The sequence below is a fragment of the Toxorhynchites rutilus genome, chromosome 1, assembly GCF_029784135.1.
Source record: "Toxorhynchites rutilus septentrionalis strain SRP chromosome 1, ASM2978413v1, whole genome shotgun sequence".
Taxonomy (NCBI): domain Eukaryota; kingdom Metazoa; phylum Arthropoda; class Insecta; order Diptera; family Culicidae; genus Toxorhynchites; species Toxorhynchites rutilus.
The window spans coordinates 11,516,127-11,531,899 of record NC_073744.1 but is presented as its reverse complement, the minus strand read 5'-3'; the positions used below and the strand labels follow the sequence as shown (position 1 = coordinate 11,531,899).

Genomic DNA, 15,773 nt, shown 5'->3' with positions numbered 1-15,773 from the left:
TCCCGATATCCCGATTGTTCTGGTATTAGCAAAGCATTGTAATTTAAATATTCCAGCAGCTGGCCTTTAACGACTACTTCTAATATTTTCTCTAGCGTGTGCAACATATTGATGGGACGAAACTCTTCGGTTTTAATCGTTCCAGCAACCTTTTGAATTGGAACTATTAAAGATTCCTTCCACATCTTAGTCACATGCCCAGTTAGCAAAGATTTATTAATAAGGTCCAGCAAGATGTGATCGATGACATGAAAGCAATCTTGAATAACTCTAGCATTGACATTATCCACTCCAGCCGTTTTTCCTAAAGAAAAGCAAATAGTTCTAAGTTCATTTAATGTAATTGGGTGAAACTACTGTTAACCGGCTGTTTTATTTCATCAGGTTCATCAACCAATTCAATGGACTGATTGATCAATGAAACACTGTTGACAAAATAATCGTTAAACTTAGATGCTATAACCTGTTCAGACTGTTCAAGTGTGCCATTAAAAGTTATGGACCGCGGTTTGCTATTACTAGGTTTTAATAAAGATTTCAAAATTTTCCATAACTCCTTGCTGTTGCTTTGATGCAGATCAATCTTCCTCTGAATATATTCACAACGAGTTTTCTTAATCGACTGTGAATATATATTGCGCGCGTTTGTGTACATATTCCAATGATTTCCATCATTTGTTCTACAAAATTTCTTGTACTATCTGTCTCTCTCACGTTTAAGGCGTAAAAGATCCAAATTGTACCAGCTGTTCGAGTTTTTCATAGGAACAAATTTTTGCGTAACAAGCCGATTTGTACACTCTTTCAAGGTATTAGTTAGAACAGCTGATGATTCACCTAAATTACCGACCTCGAATGGAAAATCCAGGCTTCTCACTACGAGATTCGAAACAGCATGCTTCGAATATTTCCTCCAGCACTTTAATTTCACAACATCTTCATTTACCACGAGATTATCTACAATATTGATAATTAAAGTCTCATGATCGGTTATTTTCAAATTGGTATCCGTGACTGTGTAAATAGTATCAAAATTGGAATGAACATGATCAATTAAAGTTTTACTGTGCCTGGAAATGCGCGTAAATTCATGTACTGTTTGTTTCAAATTGAAGAAATCGGATACACGCTTCAAATGGTTCGAATTGTAGTCATCACGCCAATTAATATTGAAATCACCAGCAAATATATTCAATTTGCTAGAGTCAAGGAACATTTCAAGCCAGTTTTCTAAAATTTCAACAAAACGCAAGTCGCTTGAGCTGGGGCTATGATACAAAACACCATAATTACCCATCTTCATGCCACGTTCAACTGTAATGCCCAAAAACCAGTTTCCATCAATAACTTCGTTGAGGCGAAGATTGAATTGAACTGATTCTTTGACATAAATAGCAACACCGCCAGTGTGCCTAGAATGTGATAAACACGCAGCAACATTATATCCCGGAATACTATACTGATCAAATGATTCTATTTCAACAATGTGTGTTTCAGACAAAAGGACTAGAAATGGACGCTTTTCCTCAACAATCTGACGTAACGCTACGTAGTTTGTTGACAGTCCCGCAATATTCAAATACAAAATATAATATTGGTTCACAATTCTTCTGGAACCTGGTTGCTATTCATTGAAATGCAAGCTGCTTTTTTTTTTCAAATCAAAAAGTCTCTGATATACTAAACATTCAGAGCTAAATGCGGCATGATTGACGTCCAAATTCAATTTCCGTTCTTTATTCATTTTCAAACAATTAACACATTTCAACACAGTTGACTTGCATTCAGATGTCTTGTGTTTCTGACTACACCTTGAGCACGTTTCAAAATTTTGTTTGCAATCCGTGCTCTTGTGTCCAAATTCTCCACATTTGAAGCATCTTAATACATTAATCGAAGGAACTACGGAGCACCGATCGAACCCCACATTTACTTTTTTCGCGTTCAATAAACAGTTATATGTGTCAACATCTACTTCAATTACAGCAGTAAACTTATTGTAGGTGAAGCGTGGATTTTCGTACACATTTAAAACCTTTACATCTTTTATTTCGATGCCTTCATTCTGACTTCGGAGGTAATCAATGAAAACATCGGAGGAATGCTGATCGCTCATGCCCACGATTTTTAATCTGGGCACCGATATGGGAACAACAGCACTATACTTCTCACCCAAATTGCTTTCGATGTCATCTTTCACATTGTCTATATTAGCTCCAGTTGCACACTCAACAATGATGGAGCCATTTTTTCCATTTCTAAATATATAGTGCTGTGAAATTTTAGAAACAACTGCTTAGTAGAATAATCTCTGAAATGTTTTTTTCATTGTAGAATCAGTTGACGATAATTGATTGATGATTCATTCTTGCCTTCGCAGAACACTAGCTGATCATATGTCGCAATTAATTTCATGTCAATGCATTGGAAATTTACATCGAACGCTATTCCGGTGGCCTTTTTCGCAATTGACATAGACTCGGCTACAGTCGATTATATACATGTTGCACCAGCACCATTATTCCACATCTCATAACTACATCAATATATCTTTGGCACCGCGAGGAAACAACAACAATGACAACACATGCAAGTATCAAATATCATGCTACATGTTATTTAGTATTGCCTCAGTGCAATTGCACCTCTAGGCATCGTTCGTACAACGTAAACCAAGCGCGAAACAAGCGTTCGCCATAGCACACATACAGAGCCATATATTGGTGGCTTGAAACTACTAGAAATATAAACACTTCTCATCATTTGGCGTTATTCTCAAAGGCTCAAAGGCAATTTCAAATTGGTATAATTTGAATGAAAATTTCTACTTGGCATTATTTAATTACTTGAAGCACGTAGTCATAACCCAAACTTAATTTCTATCCTCTAAATTTATCGATATTCCTACTAAAACTTATTATTATAATATAAAATTAATTTCAGACACAATTTTCGTAGGGTATTTTCTCACCACTTGCAGAATAAAAGTGATTTACATTCGCATAGGATACTCATTCGGTTCTGAAAAGTTAATTTTAATTCATAATTTACACTTTAAAATTCATGTTTCCTACTCAAAAACACATCATAATACTCACTTCCCAAATACAGGCTGTTCCTTTCAATTTCAGAGATGCCAGTTTTTTTAGTTTGCGAAAATATACGCAATATTGTCTGTAAGCAAACGTTTTTATTTTATGAATAAGATTATATTAGGGGCTCATAAGGAAAGGGGTGTAAGTGACATGTTCGAGTTTCTCTTCATCGACTCTGGTCACTTTGGTTATAACCTAAGTGGTGCGGACTCAATCCACTTCATTCTCAAGCAAATTCATGCATGTTTTCAAGCGATTTCTTGCAATAAATTCTCAGACCACCAGAGATGCCAGATTTACAAATATGTTTGTAAATTTACAGACATATCTGTAAAACATTCATCACATCTATTCATCACATCAAAAATATTTGACTCACCATATGACATTTTTCCATAGTTTTAATACAGAAAAGTTATTATATTTAGTATATATCAATACACATGACGTTAGACCAGCGATATTCAACCTGCGGCCCGGCAGTCCTTCTTGTTGGCCCATCTGGTGTGTATGATGTTCGGAACTCATACACATAAGTACTTTTGCCTTGACATCATTGCAGACGAAAAAGAGGATACGGTTATTCACAATTAATGAACAATTGCATTCTCTGCAGGTAAGGAAAAATCTTGAACGAAAATTGTCTCTGATAATTATTTTCTGTTCTAGACAAGATTGTTTTGCTGAAATGCAAGGAGATTTATCGAAAAATAGTTAAGTTAGGGTCAGGACTATGTCTTCTAAGTATTTAAACAACATCGAATAAAAATTTTCATTCTATTTTCAACAAGTTACATTCGCTTTTGGGTCTGCTTATGACGAAATATGGGTTACTGTTCGATATTGTTACGACAGACATGGTTCATGGCCGTGTGGTGATCTAAAACTTGTATAGCCTTGCATGGCGGATGGAAAATATACACTGCATTTTTTTATAAATAAAAACGACAAGACCGCAAGCCTTGGTGGATGTCCAATATATCAACGGAGAAATACTGTGTTTTATAAAAATTAACAACGCGTATGTTTGTGTATGTGTGTGTATGTATGTATGTGTAGATCGTTGAAACATTTAAACACACTTACAGCACATAAGTTATTAAGTGGTCCGAAAAATCATTTTTTTCCACTTTTTCCCAAAAATGACAAATGAAAATTAATAACTTTTGAATCACTGAATTGAATAATTTTTGAATCACTCGACATATAAAATTGACCTAGCCTTTTATAAAAAAATATTTAACTTGCGAAAAACATAATTATAATTATTGATTGTAGTCGTTTTTTATTTTTTTATGACTTTGGACTAGAGGGCGCTATATATTTTTATATTTTTTCTTGAAAGCTGAGGATTTTTTACACAACATATCTCGATATCAGGGTTGCTATTTTTTCGTTTTTTAGATATGATTTTTAAAAAAAATAATTTTTCCCCATTTGTCCAAAAATAACTTTCTGCAAAAAATCATAACATTTGAACTACTGAACCGATTTAGATGATCGATATATTAAATTGAAGCCAATAAGCAAAATTCACACTTGCGGGAAGATTGGATTTTAGTAGCATAGGTCTAGTTTAGTCACATATGAATATTGATCGAAGACTTAAAACATGTTAAATTTACAAAATTCTAACTTAAAAACGATAATTATAGCATCTCTGATATCGAGATATGTTAAGTAAATACTCCTCAGCTTTCCATAAAAAATATAAAAAAATATAGCGCTCCTATCTTTAACCGAGAAAACTATGAAAAACTAACTCAATCCATAATTACAAAAACAAAATTAAATTTTTTCGCACAAGTAATATTTTTTCAAAGAAAAATAACTCATAAGCTTCAATTTTATATGTCGATAATATGAATCGGTCCAATAGTTCGAAAGTTATGACTTTTTGTAGTGGGAAAAATGGGGAAAAATTGTTTTTCGAACCATCGATTAGTTTTGCAAAATCATATTTCTAAAACGAAAAAAATAGCATCTCTGATATCGAGATATTTTATGCAAAAATTCTCAGCTTTCAATCCATATTAAAAATAGTATCCATATTATATGCAAGTTAAATATTTCTCAATTAAAGCTCATTGGCTTAAATTTGATATGTCGATCATCTAAATCGGTTGAGTGGTTCGAAAGTTATAAATTTTTGAAAAAAGTCATTTTGGGAAAAAGTGGAAAAAATGATTTTTGGGATCACCCTAAAATGGAAATGGGCACCCTAATGACAAATTAAAAAAATACGAGTTTAATGTTTTGCGATAAAGAACAAAATTACCACTCTTGACGAAGAGCTGAGAACCACTATATTAGTTTGGCATGGAATGGCTGTATATATATATACAGAATACAATCTTACGTGCATCGTGATGTACAAAGTATTAAAGAATAAGTGAAAATTAACGTTAAAAGACATTTCTATAGATCTGCACACTTTTACAGACTTTTCCACATTTTTAACAGACATTCACATGTTTTTACAGACTTTTTTTTAAAATCATCTGGCAGCTCTTCCTTCCACTTTTTATCGAATATTTCCAAATCGCAGGAGTAAACATTTACGTGACTCTGACTTTGTTTGTTTTTATTACGTTCGGAAAAACGTTATGACAAAGAGAGGGGACATTAAAAATGCGTTGCTCAGTGAAAGGCTGAGATGCTCTTTTAGAGATGCAATGGTTAATTAAACAATTGACGGAAAAATGTAGTTCGTTCATTTTATTGTTTGAATTATTTTTGCCCCTGACAACAATACCTCTTTTATAGTGTTGATTATCATAAGAAAAATAACACTCCTGATCGTTGGATCTCTTTTGACATTTCAATTGGATCTTTTTTGACAGCCGTTTTGATTCAGTCCGCACTACCTAGGTTATAACTTAACTGCAAACACATTTCGAGTAGATGTTGAAAATGAGAAAATGATGAGAAAAAGTTGATGAAAATAAAATCGATCAAGTCACTCACACCCCTTTCCTTTCGAGCCTTTAATGTAAATTGTTTAATTAACCATTGCATCTCTGAAAGAGCATCTCAGCCTTTCACTGAGCTACGCCTTTTTAATGTCCCCTCTCTTTGACATAACGTTTTTCCGAACGAAATAAAAACAAACGAAGTCAGAGTCACGTAAATGTTTACTCCTGCGATTTGAAAATATTCCATAAAAAGTGGAAGGAAGAGATGCCAGATGATTTTTAAAAAAAGTCTGTAAAAACATGTGAATGTCTGTTAAAAATGTGGAAAAGTCTGTAAAAGTGTGCAGATCTATAGAAATGTCTTTTAACGTTAATTTTCACATATTCATTAATACTTTGTACATCGTGATGCACGTAAGATTGTATTTTGTATATATATACAGCCATTCCATGCCAAACCAATATAGTGGTTCTCAGATCTTCGTCAAAAGTGGTAATGTTGTACTTTATCGCAAAACATTAGACTCGTATTTTTTTATTTTGACGTAGGACTACGTCTAACCGGAAGATATAGGGGGTGAAATGGAAATCTAGGCACTGAACAAGTAGGAAAAAATGCAAGATTTGTAACGCTTATAACTCGAGCATTTCTCAATAGATCGCAAAGGTTTTTGCATCAATTGATAGGAAATATATCTACGCATCTATCATAACGAATAACATTTCATTTTTCTTGAGATAAATAATTGAATAACTGTGAAATATCAAGCATTGTCCAAATGCACTATGTGCCCATTTTTGATTGGTCCATTTTGTGCTCCTCAAATCGTACCGACCAAAACGGGCAACCAGAGCAGCAGCGAAATAGAATGAAGCACGATTGGAAAGGAAAAAGAAAAAAATGAACGAAACATTGGTCGCAGTCTCACACATGCGTAATTCTCGAGCCAGCCAGTCAGCTTAAAAATCCCCGCTCCGCTGCCGTAACGATGCTCACGGATTCTTTGTGTGGACACCGACTGGAAAACATCGTTGCTGGTCGAGCTGGACGGCGAGGGATCGAGTGCCTTTCTCAAGGCAAGAGGGCGGAGGTGGTAGCGCTGGAGTAGAGTAGAGTAGAGTTTTCAAAGGGCCTTTCTCAAGGCTAGAGACGAATGAACTGCAAAAGTTTAAAGTCTCTATAATACAAGACCTTCCTTCCTTCCGTAACGATCATTCTCATTCAAACCGTACACCACATCGGTTCGCATCACAACACATCAACAAACCAACCCAAGCAGCCATGTCTGGACATGGTAAAGGAGGAAAAGTGAAGGGAAAGGCAAAATCCCGATCGAACCGTGTTGATCTGGAGTTCCCCGCAAGGGTAGCTAGGCCGAGCGCGTTAGTACCAGTGCACCAGTCCACCTAGCCGGCGTTATATAGTTTCGGCCGCCGAAGTAATCGAGTTAGCTGGAAAAGCTGCTGGCGACGATAAGAAAACCCGCATTTGGAACAGAACACATTCGGTTCGGTGGACATCAAGACAACAGGCAGTTGCAGCGAGTGGCGAGTGGCAAACGCAATCGCAAAACGGCAGCAGGAAGCAGAAGAAAAAAGTTAGTTCTTTTTACAATCTGCTTTGGTGGTAAATCCAGAACAAGGCGGCATCGAGGGCGTTCGAAATGTTTTTTTTTTCAAAACCACGAGTACTAAGTTTTCTAAATTGGAACCATTCCATAAAACAAGGCGCTTTTCAGGGCCATTAAACCTTCCAAAAAAGAGTTTAGGAAATAAAGTTCAATGCTTTCTAAAACATTATCCAAAATAATAATAAAACACAAATTGATTTTTTCATAATTTGTTTGCCAGGATCTGATGAGTATGTGAATTTGGCAGTTGTTCTGAGTTTATTGATAGTTGGGGACTTTCCTGATTATTCAATTTTCACCAATTCTTAAATTGTTTCCAGATTGAAAGTACAGTAATTTACAATTAGTTCGACATTTAGCTAATTGGACGGACATGTAATGCGACTTATTTAGTTGGACATTTTTGTAAACATAGAGATCCAAATTATGACCCCACATTGAAAGTCGACACTGTACCACTGTCATCGCAAATGTTCAATTACAGGTTAAAATCGCCTCCAATGCAACACTGAGTGGCGCTTCGGCACGTCGCATTGAATGTAATTTACTGTACAACATGTCACAAAGCTGGATGGGAAGAAATTTTCCAACTGTGAAAGCTGTGGCGAGTGGCAAACGCAATAGCTAAACAGGAAGGTTTAACCGAACAAGATGGGAATATCGAGTGATAACAAAAACACAACACCAAAGGTTCTTTTCAGAACCATCAACATATTCATAAAGAGTAAACAGTAAACTAATCCATTTTTCAGGTAGATAGGTAGGTATTCACGTAGGAGAAGAAAATAAAACAATATATTTAAAATATATATTTAACAAAAGCTGTCCCCTTTGTATAGTCCTACGTCACTCCGGTTATGTCCCCGACATTACCCACCCGTCTTTTTTCATTGGGGTGCCCATTTCCATTTTAGGGTGATCCAAAAAATCATTTTTTTCCACTTTTTCCCAAAATGACTTTTTTCAAAAATTTATAACTTTCGATCCACTTAACCGATTTAGATGATCGACATATCAAATTGAAGCCAATGAGCTTTAATTGAGAAATATTGAACTTGCAGATAACATGGATCCTATTTTCGTAATTATTTATTGTACTCGTTTTTTAATGTTTTCATGGCTTTGGACTAGGGGGCGCTATATTTTTTTTATATTTTTTCTTGAAACGTGAGAATTTTTTACATAAAATATCTCGATATCAGAGATGCTATTTTTTTCGTTTTTGAAATATGATTTTTCAAAACTAATCGATGGTTTGAAAAACAAATTTTACCCATTTTTCCCACTACAAAAACATAACTCTTGAACTATTGGACCGACATGATCAAATTGAAGCTTACGAGCTATTTTTCTTTGGAAAAATGTTACTTTTGCGAAAAAATTTAATTCTTGTTTTTGTAATTATTGATTGAGTTATTTTTTCATAGTTTTCTCGTTTAAATATAGGAGCGCTATATTTTTTTTATATTTTTTATGGAAAGCTGAGGATTATTTACCTAACATATCTCGATATCGGAGATGTTATAATTATCGTTTTTAAGTTATAAATTTGTAAATTTAACATGTTTTAAGTCTTCGATCAATATTCATATGTGACTAAACTAGAACTATGCTACTAATATCCGTCCCGCAAGTGTGATATTTTTTCAAATTTTGCTTATTGGCTTCCATTTAATACATCGATCATCAAAACCGGTTCAGTAGTTCAAATGTTATAATTTTTTGCAGAAAGTTATTTTTGGACAAAGGACAAATGATTTTTCGAACCACCGGATTACTTTGAAACATCATATCTAAAAAAAACAAAAAGATAGCATCTCTGATATCGAGATATGTTATGTAAAAAATCCTCAGTTTTCAAGGAAAAATATAAAAATATAGCGCCCTCTAGTCCAAAGTCACAAAAAAAAATAAAAAACGACTACGATCAATAATTACTAAAATATAATTATTTTTTTCGCAAGTTAAATATTTTTTAATAAAAGGCTAAGTCATTAGTTTCAATTTTATATGTCGATCATCTAAATCGATTCAGTGATTCAAAAGTTTTTAATTTTCATTTGTCATTTTTGGGAAAAAGTGGAAAAAATTGATTTTTCGGACCACTTAATAACTTATGTGTTGTAAGTGTGTTTAAATGTTTCAACGATCTACACATACATACATACACATACATAAGCGTTGTTAATTTTTATAAAAATCGGTATTTCTTCGTTGATATATTGGACATCCACCAAGGTTTGCGGTCTTGTCGTTGATGAAACTTATAAGAAAATACAGTGTATATTTTCCATCCGCCATGCAAGGCTATACAAGTTTTAGATCCCCACTTAGCCATGAACTATGTCTGTGGTAACAATATCGAACAGTAACCCATTTTTCGTCATAAGCAGGCCCGAAAGCGAATGTAAATTGTTGAGAATAGAATGAAAATTTCTATTCGATTTTGTTTTAATACTAAGAAGACATAGTCCTGATCCTAGCCTTACTATTTTTCAATAAATCTCCTTGCATTTCAGCAAAACAATCTTATCTAGAACAAAAAATTATTATCAGAGACAATTTTCGTTCAAGATTTTTCGTTACCTGCAGAGAATGCAATTTTTCATTAATTGTGAATAACCGTATCCTCTCTTTCGTCTGCAATGATGTCAGGGCAAAAGTACGGGTTCCAAACTTCATACACACCAGATGGGCCAACCAGAAAGACTGCCGGGCCGCAGGTTGAGAATAGCTGGTCTAACGTCATGTGTATTGATATAAACTAAATATAATAACTTTTCTGTATTAAAACTGTGGAAAATGTCATATGGTGAGTCGAATATTTTTGATGTGATGAATAGAGCCCTTTTATTTTTCAAAAACCTGTGAAATATTGTTATATCCAAAAAGTCTACAACAAAAACAAAAAGTGTTTTACAGACATGTCTGTAAATTTACAAACATATTTGTAAATCTGGCATCTCTGGTGGTCTAAGAATTTATTGCAAGAAATCGCTTGAAAACATGCATGAATTTGCTTGAAAATGAAGTGGATTGAGTCCGCACCACTTAGATTGTAAGTCGTATATAAAGCGGGATCATATATCATCGTGTATATTTTAAACCGTATAAAATGTGAAAATTCGGTTTTTATTTATCATGACAGATTAAGTCGTAATTCGCTATACCAGCCATCGGTTTTATAACATACACTATCGTTAAATCAGTCTTATCGACATTATATCTAATAGATGCAATTCGTAAGTCGCATAAACGAATATTTTAAATCAATGTAGTACTGCTAAAAATCGTGTTACATCTTGTGGAAAATTGTTTAACAATAACTCAAATTAGATCTTAATGGAGGACATATTACATCATATTATGAATTTGACACATCAAGATGCTTCTTCTTCTTCTTTAATGCCATTTCTAGAAGAGCTTCGTCGTTTCAACGTTGTAGAAATTCCTATATCTATACACTAGGTGAACTATCTTATGCATGGCACTGTCCCGCAGGCTGGAAACTGTGCTCAACCTTGCTTCCAACATCCGTGACCACATTGGATGCACCCATCATGCTCTCGTTCGTACTGAACCACCAACGCACAGATGGGTAAAAAATTTTGCAACGCCCTGATACATCATTTATATCCCGTGAATATTCTCATACATGCTAATGACGATTCGTGAGGTCATAACTGCAGTTGACGTAAATATTTTTCGCCGTTTGTTTTTTCTATACTACAGTCAACTCTCCCTCACTCGATGTTCTGTAACTCGATATTTTCCCTAACTCGATGAATTTCATGGCACCTTTGATTTTACATGCATTCTTCTCTCCCTAACCTCCATTACTCCATGCCTCTCTTACTCGATGGGCTTTGTTTCATTTTTCCATGGATTTTTACCTCGCTAACTCGATTGATTTTCGCGTACTTGTTTTTGTGCGTTTTTAGCTGTCATTTCAATTGCTCTTGAAAGTGAAGACGAAATGTTCGTATTATCAAGGATTTTTTTTTTCAAGTATGGAAAACCAGGGAAAACCTTTCAAGCGAACGATTAATACGCTAACCATAGCGCAACGTTTGAGCATCATCGAGCAGGTCGAAAAGTATGGGCGAAAGGTGTCTGAAGTTGCAAAAGATTTCAGTATTGCACAAAGTACGGGGTCAACACTATTCAAGCAAAAGGAAAAATGGCATCGGATGGGAAAATTGAATGTGGACAAAAAGCGTATAAGGTTGGTTGGGAACGAGAAGCTGGAACGGTCAATGGAAATTTTTGTCAATCAAGCCAGAGAGAATAATTTACCTCTCTCAGGTTCTATTCTTCGGGAGAAGGCTTGCGAATTTGCCCAGAAACTGGGAATTCCCAATTTTAAAGGAAGTTCTGGATGGGTAAGTAAATTTTTAAAACGGCAAAAGATGACATTTCGGAAGCTATGTGGCGAGAGTGCCAGTGTAGATCTCAGTGTAACGGACAACTGGATTTCGCAAACCCTACCCAGTATAATCGCCGAGTATGATGCACGTGATATCTACAATGCAGACGAAACAGGACTTTTCTACAAATGTTTGCCAGACAAAACATTTGCATTTCGATCAGAAACTTGCCACGGAGGAAAATATTCGAAACAACGTCTGACAGTCATGTGTGCAACCAACATGGACGGAAGCGATAAACTACCATTACTGGTCATTGGAAAGAGTAAAAACCCACGGTGTTTCAAAAAGAAGAAATCATTACCAGTGATATACGAGAGTAACACCAAGGCCTGGATGACCTCTATTCTTTTTGAGAAATGGATTATGCAACTTGACAAAAGATTTTCCAAAGAAAATAGGAAGGTATTGATTCGGGAATTAAGTGTAATGGGAATGTATCATACTTATATCTCTTTCTCCTCAAAGGTGGTCATGTTCGTTGATAATTGTACAGCGCACCCAAAATCTCTCCAACCAAAGCTTAAATCGATAAATTTGCAGTTTTTTTCCACCAAACTCTATTTCAGTAGTTCAGCCGCTTGACTTGGGCAAAATCAAGAACCTGAAACAGTACTATCGCCATGAATTAGTAAAACGAAGACTGCTCAAAATGGAGGATACAACGGTATTTTTTTCCTTTTTACATTCATGTTATTCAACACTCATACTGTATTCAAATATACTCTAGGACCCTTCAGATATATCGGTATTGGATGCAATTGAATTACTTTCACGCTCTTGGATAAACAAGGTTAAATCTGAGACTGTTCAAAATTGCTTCAGGAAAGCCGGATTTTCCATAAATGATGATGATGATATTCCGCTGGCAGAATTAATGCGTCGTGAACTTGCTGCTGTCGACAGTGCAGTACCATTCGATTGTTCATCGTCATTTGATGAATATTGCGAAATGGATCAAAACGTGATTTGCTGTGATCTAATGACTGATACCGATATACTGGAAAGTGTTGAAGAAGTTGAAAAAAACGTTGAAAATAGTAGTCCTATGGAGTTAGAGGAGGTTCAGGAAGTTTCAGCTGATTGTTTTGTAATTACACCTTCGAACGTTAAATCGAACCTAAAGAATATGTCCGAAATATTGCAATCAACTGAAAATGTTCCCGTGAAACTATTTGAACATTTCTTTGCGATTGAACAGTTCCTGCGTGATCGTTACAATTTAGTTTGAATTACATACATAATTAATATTTTCTTTGTTAACCTAGTTCCTTTTCCATTTCCAATTCCATTTTACAATAAAATTGGCCTACTAAACAAACATCCTATGTATTTTAAATTTATATTAAAATTTGAGAAAAGAATGTATAATAGTACATGCACTGAGAGAAATAATTAGTAAATATAACGAATTTTCTGGTAAATACTACCAATCTATAGTAATTTTAATAAACACATATGTCAAGCAGAACCATGATTCGGAAGCCCAATATCGGCTACATTTTCCCGCCGAAAATGCAAGTATCAGAATTATATCCTTATTATACCTCCGTATTGCCTTATGAGAACAATGAAAATGGTAAATACGCGCTTTTCTCACCAGTTTTCAGATATGACAATATCCAAGCTTACTAAAGTTATCGAGTAAAATATACTAATCTTTGGTAGGGATGCGGGTTTGTTGACAATATGTACAAAAAATTTGTACGTTCTACTAATTTTGCATTACCAAATGTATTTAGTAGTTTTCGACCGAGGATTTTTCTAAGGGTGCGCATTAGTACATATAGGGTAAATGTAATAATGCACAAAAACAAATCAATTATAGTAATATCCTGTATACGCAATGGTACCAATTATAGTAAACCCCATGGACACTTACCCTAACATCATATATTTGCAATTTGTGGCATAAAAAATAATATGAAAAAATGTTCTGTATCTCGATACCTCCCTAACTCGATGGTCCCTTGGATATCGAGTTAGGGAGAGTTGACTGTAATATTCGTATGACAATTGTCGGATAAAATGCATACACTTATCGTTTATTTATTCAAACTAATTCGTAAGCATTTGCCAAGTATGTATATGCCAGTTATTGTCAGTTACCACCCAAAATATTGGATAAATGATTATGTATACACACTGGTTATACGATTTAATGTTTACTAGGTTCTTAATAAGTCTACAGCTGGTCCTTTTCAACTATTGCACAAATATTGTGCCAGTGAAATTTATCCAATTCTTGTGCTATTCAAACAGTCCAGACGGCACCAACTCGCCAATCATTCTGCAGCAAAATGCTTCCAGCGTGGAAGTGAATCCATCTGCAAATTGCGCCAGCATAAACAAGTGCCCAAGTCCGAAAAGTCCGAAATCCCGAAAGCTCGATCGATGTTGAGCCGAGATTCTGCTATAAATTTTGACTCTTGTGTTTACCATTTACTCACGTAGAATGTACGAATAGTTAGTACGGTAGAAATGACTATCGAATTGGTACTAGATACTATAACATTTGGTATATAAGTACAAATTATTTCTTTCAGTGTATTGATGATTATAGATCCGTGATGCACTGGAGTACCCCTCACCAATGTTGTTGTTTATATTATATTTGACGTTTAATTGATTTTTAACTGGGCTGTAGCCCAGTTAGCGAGCGCCCAGTTAGGAAATAGTCCAGTTAAAGAGCGCTCAGCCAGCGAACGAGTGCTGTACATCCCACTGAGAGATTAGATCTTCACAATTTTTCGCCAATAAACTCGATCCATAGCTGCAGTTCTCCAATTCCCGACCGCACCGAATATTGCCAAGTGCATTTTGAATAACTCTAGAACTAATCAAGCAAATGGAAACATATTTGGGATATGAGACTTTTTGGATATGAGCAATGTTGCTATGATGATACAGGGTGGGCCATTTAAAGTGGAAGCATCTGGCAACCCCATAACTTTTGACAGAGATGTCAGATTAACAAATGTCATACCGCGTTGGAAGCGTCATTTCAGTACAATTATAACCATGGAACAATACACACCTAAACAACGCGCTGAAATTGTTCAGCTGTACATTCAAAATAACTTGGCTTTTGGCAAAAAATCATAATGTCTGATGAGGCGCATTTCAACTTGAATGGAGGAGTGAATAAACAAAATTATCGGTTTTATGCTACTGAAAACCCTCAATTCATCGAAACGCAACCTCTTTACGACCAAAAAAGTTACTGTGTGGTGTGGCATTTATGCCGATAAAGTCATCGGCCCGTACTTCTTTGAAAACGAAAATGGAGCAACGGTAACCGTGAATGGGGTGCGTTATCGGACAATGATAACCGATTTTTTATTGCCATTTGTTCGTGAAAATGAATTGGACAATTACTGGTTCCAACAGGACGGCGCTACATACCATACAGCGGCTGCCACGACCAAATTATTGCGCGAAATGTTCCCCGGAAGATTAATATCGAAAAACGGCGATTATGACTAGCCACCGAGATCACCTGATTTGACGCCTCCTGACTTTTTTTTTATGGGGATATTTAAAATCCAAGGTATACACTGGTAAACCAAGGACCCTAGCTGCGCTGAAAGACAATATCCGACAAGAAATTGCTGCCATATCGGCCGAAGCATTGAGCAAAGTGATGGGAAATGCCGAAAAAAGGGCACATTTTGCGGTTAAGGCCAGAGGCGGTCATTTACAAGA

The 15,773-nt window shown here is 35.3% G+C and overlaps 2 protein-coding genes across 6 annotated transcripts in view; both read left to right on the top strand.

Moving 5' to 3' along the window:
* Positions 1 to 15,773, top strand: part of LOC129766652 (cadherin-89D-like) — a 164,336-nt gene that overhangs the window by 142,468 nt on the left and 6,095 nt on the right. The window lies entirely within an intron of this gene.
* Positions 11,521 to 13,713, top strand: LOC129766732 (uncharacterized). Of its 2 annotated transcripts, none has more exons than XM_055767332.1 (2): positions 11,521 to 12,735; positions 12,799 to 13,713. In XM_055767332.1, the coding sequence occupies exons 1-2, from the start codon at positions 12,721 to 12,723 to the stop codon at positions 13,297 to 13,299; spliced, it is 516 nt and encodes a 171-aa protein (XP_055623307.1). In that variant the 5' UTR covers positions 11,521 to 12,720; the 3' UTR covers positions 13,300 to 13,713. Both variants share the same exon structure in this region; 1 of them encodes a protein (XP_055623307.1).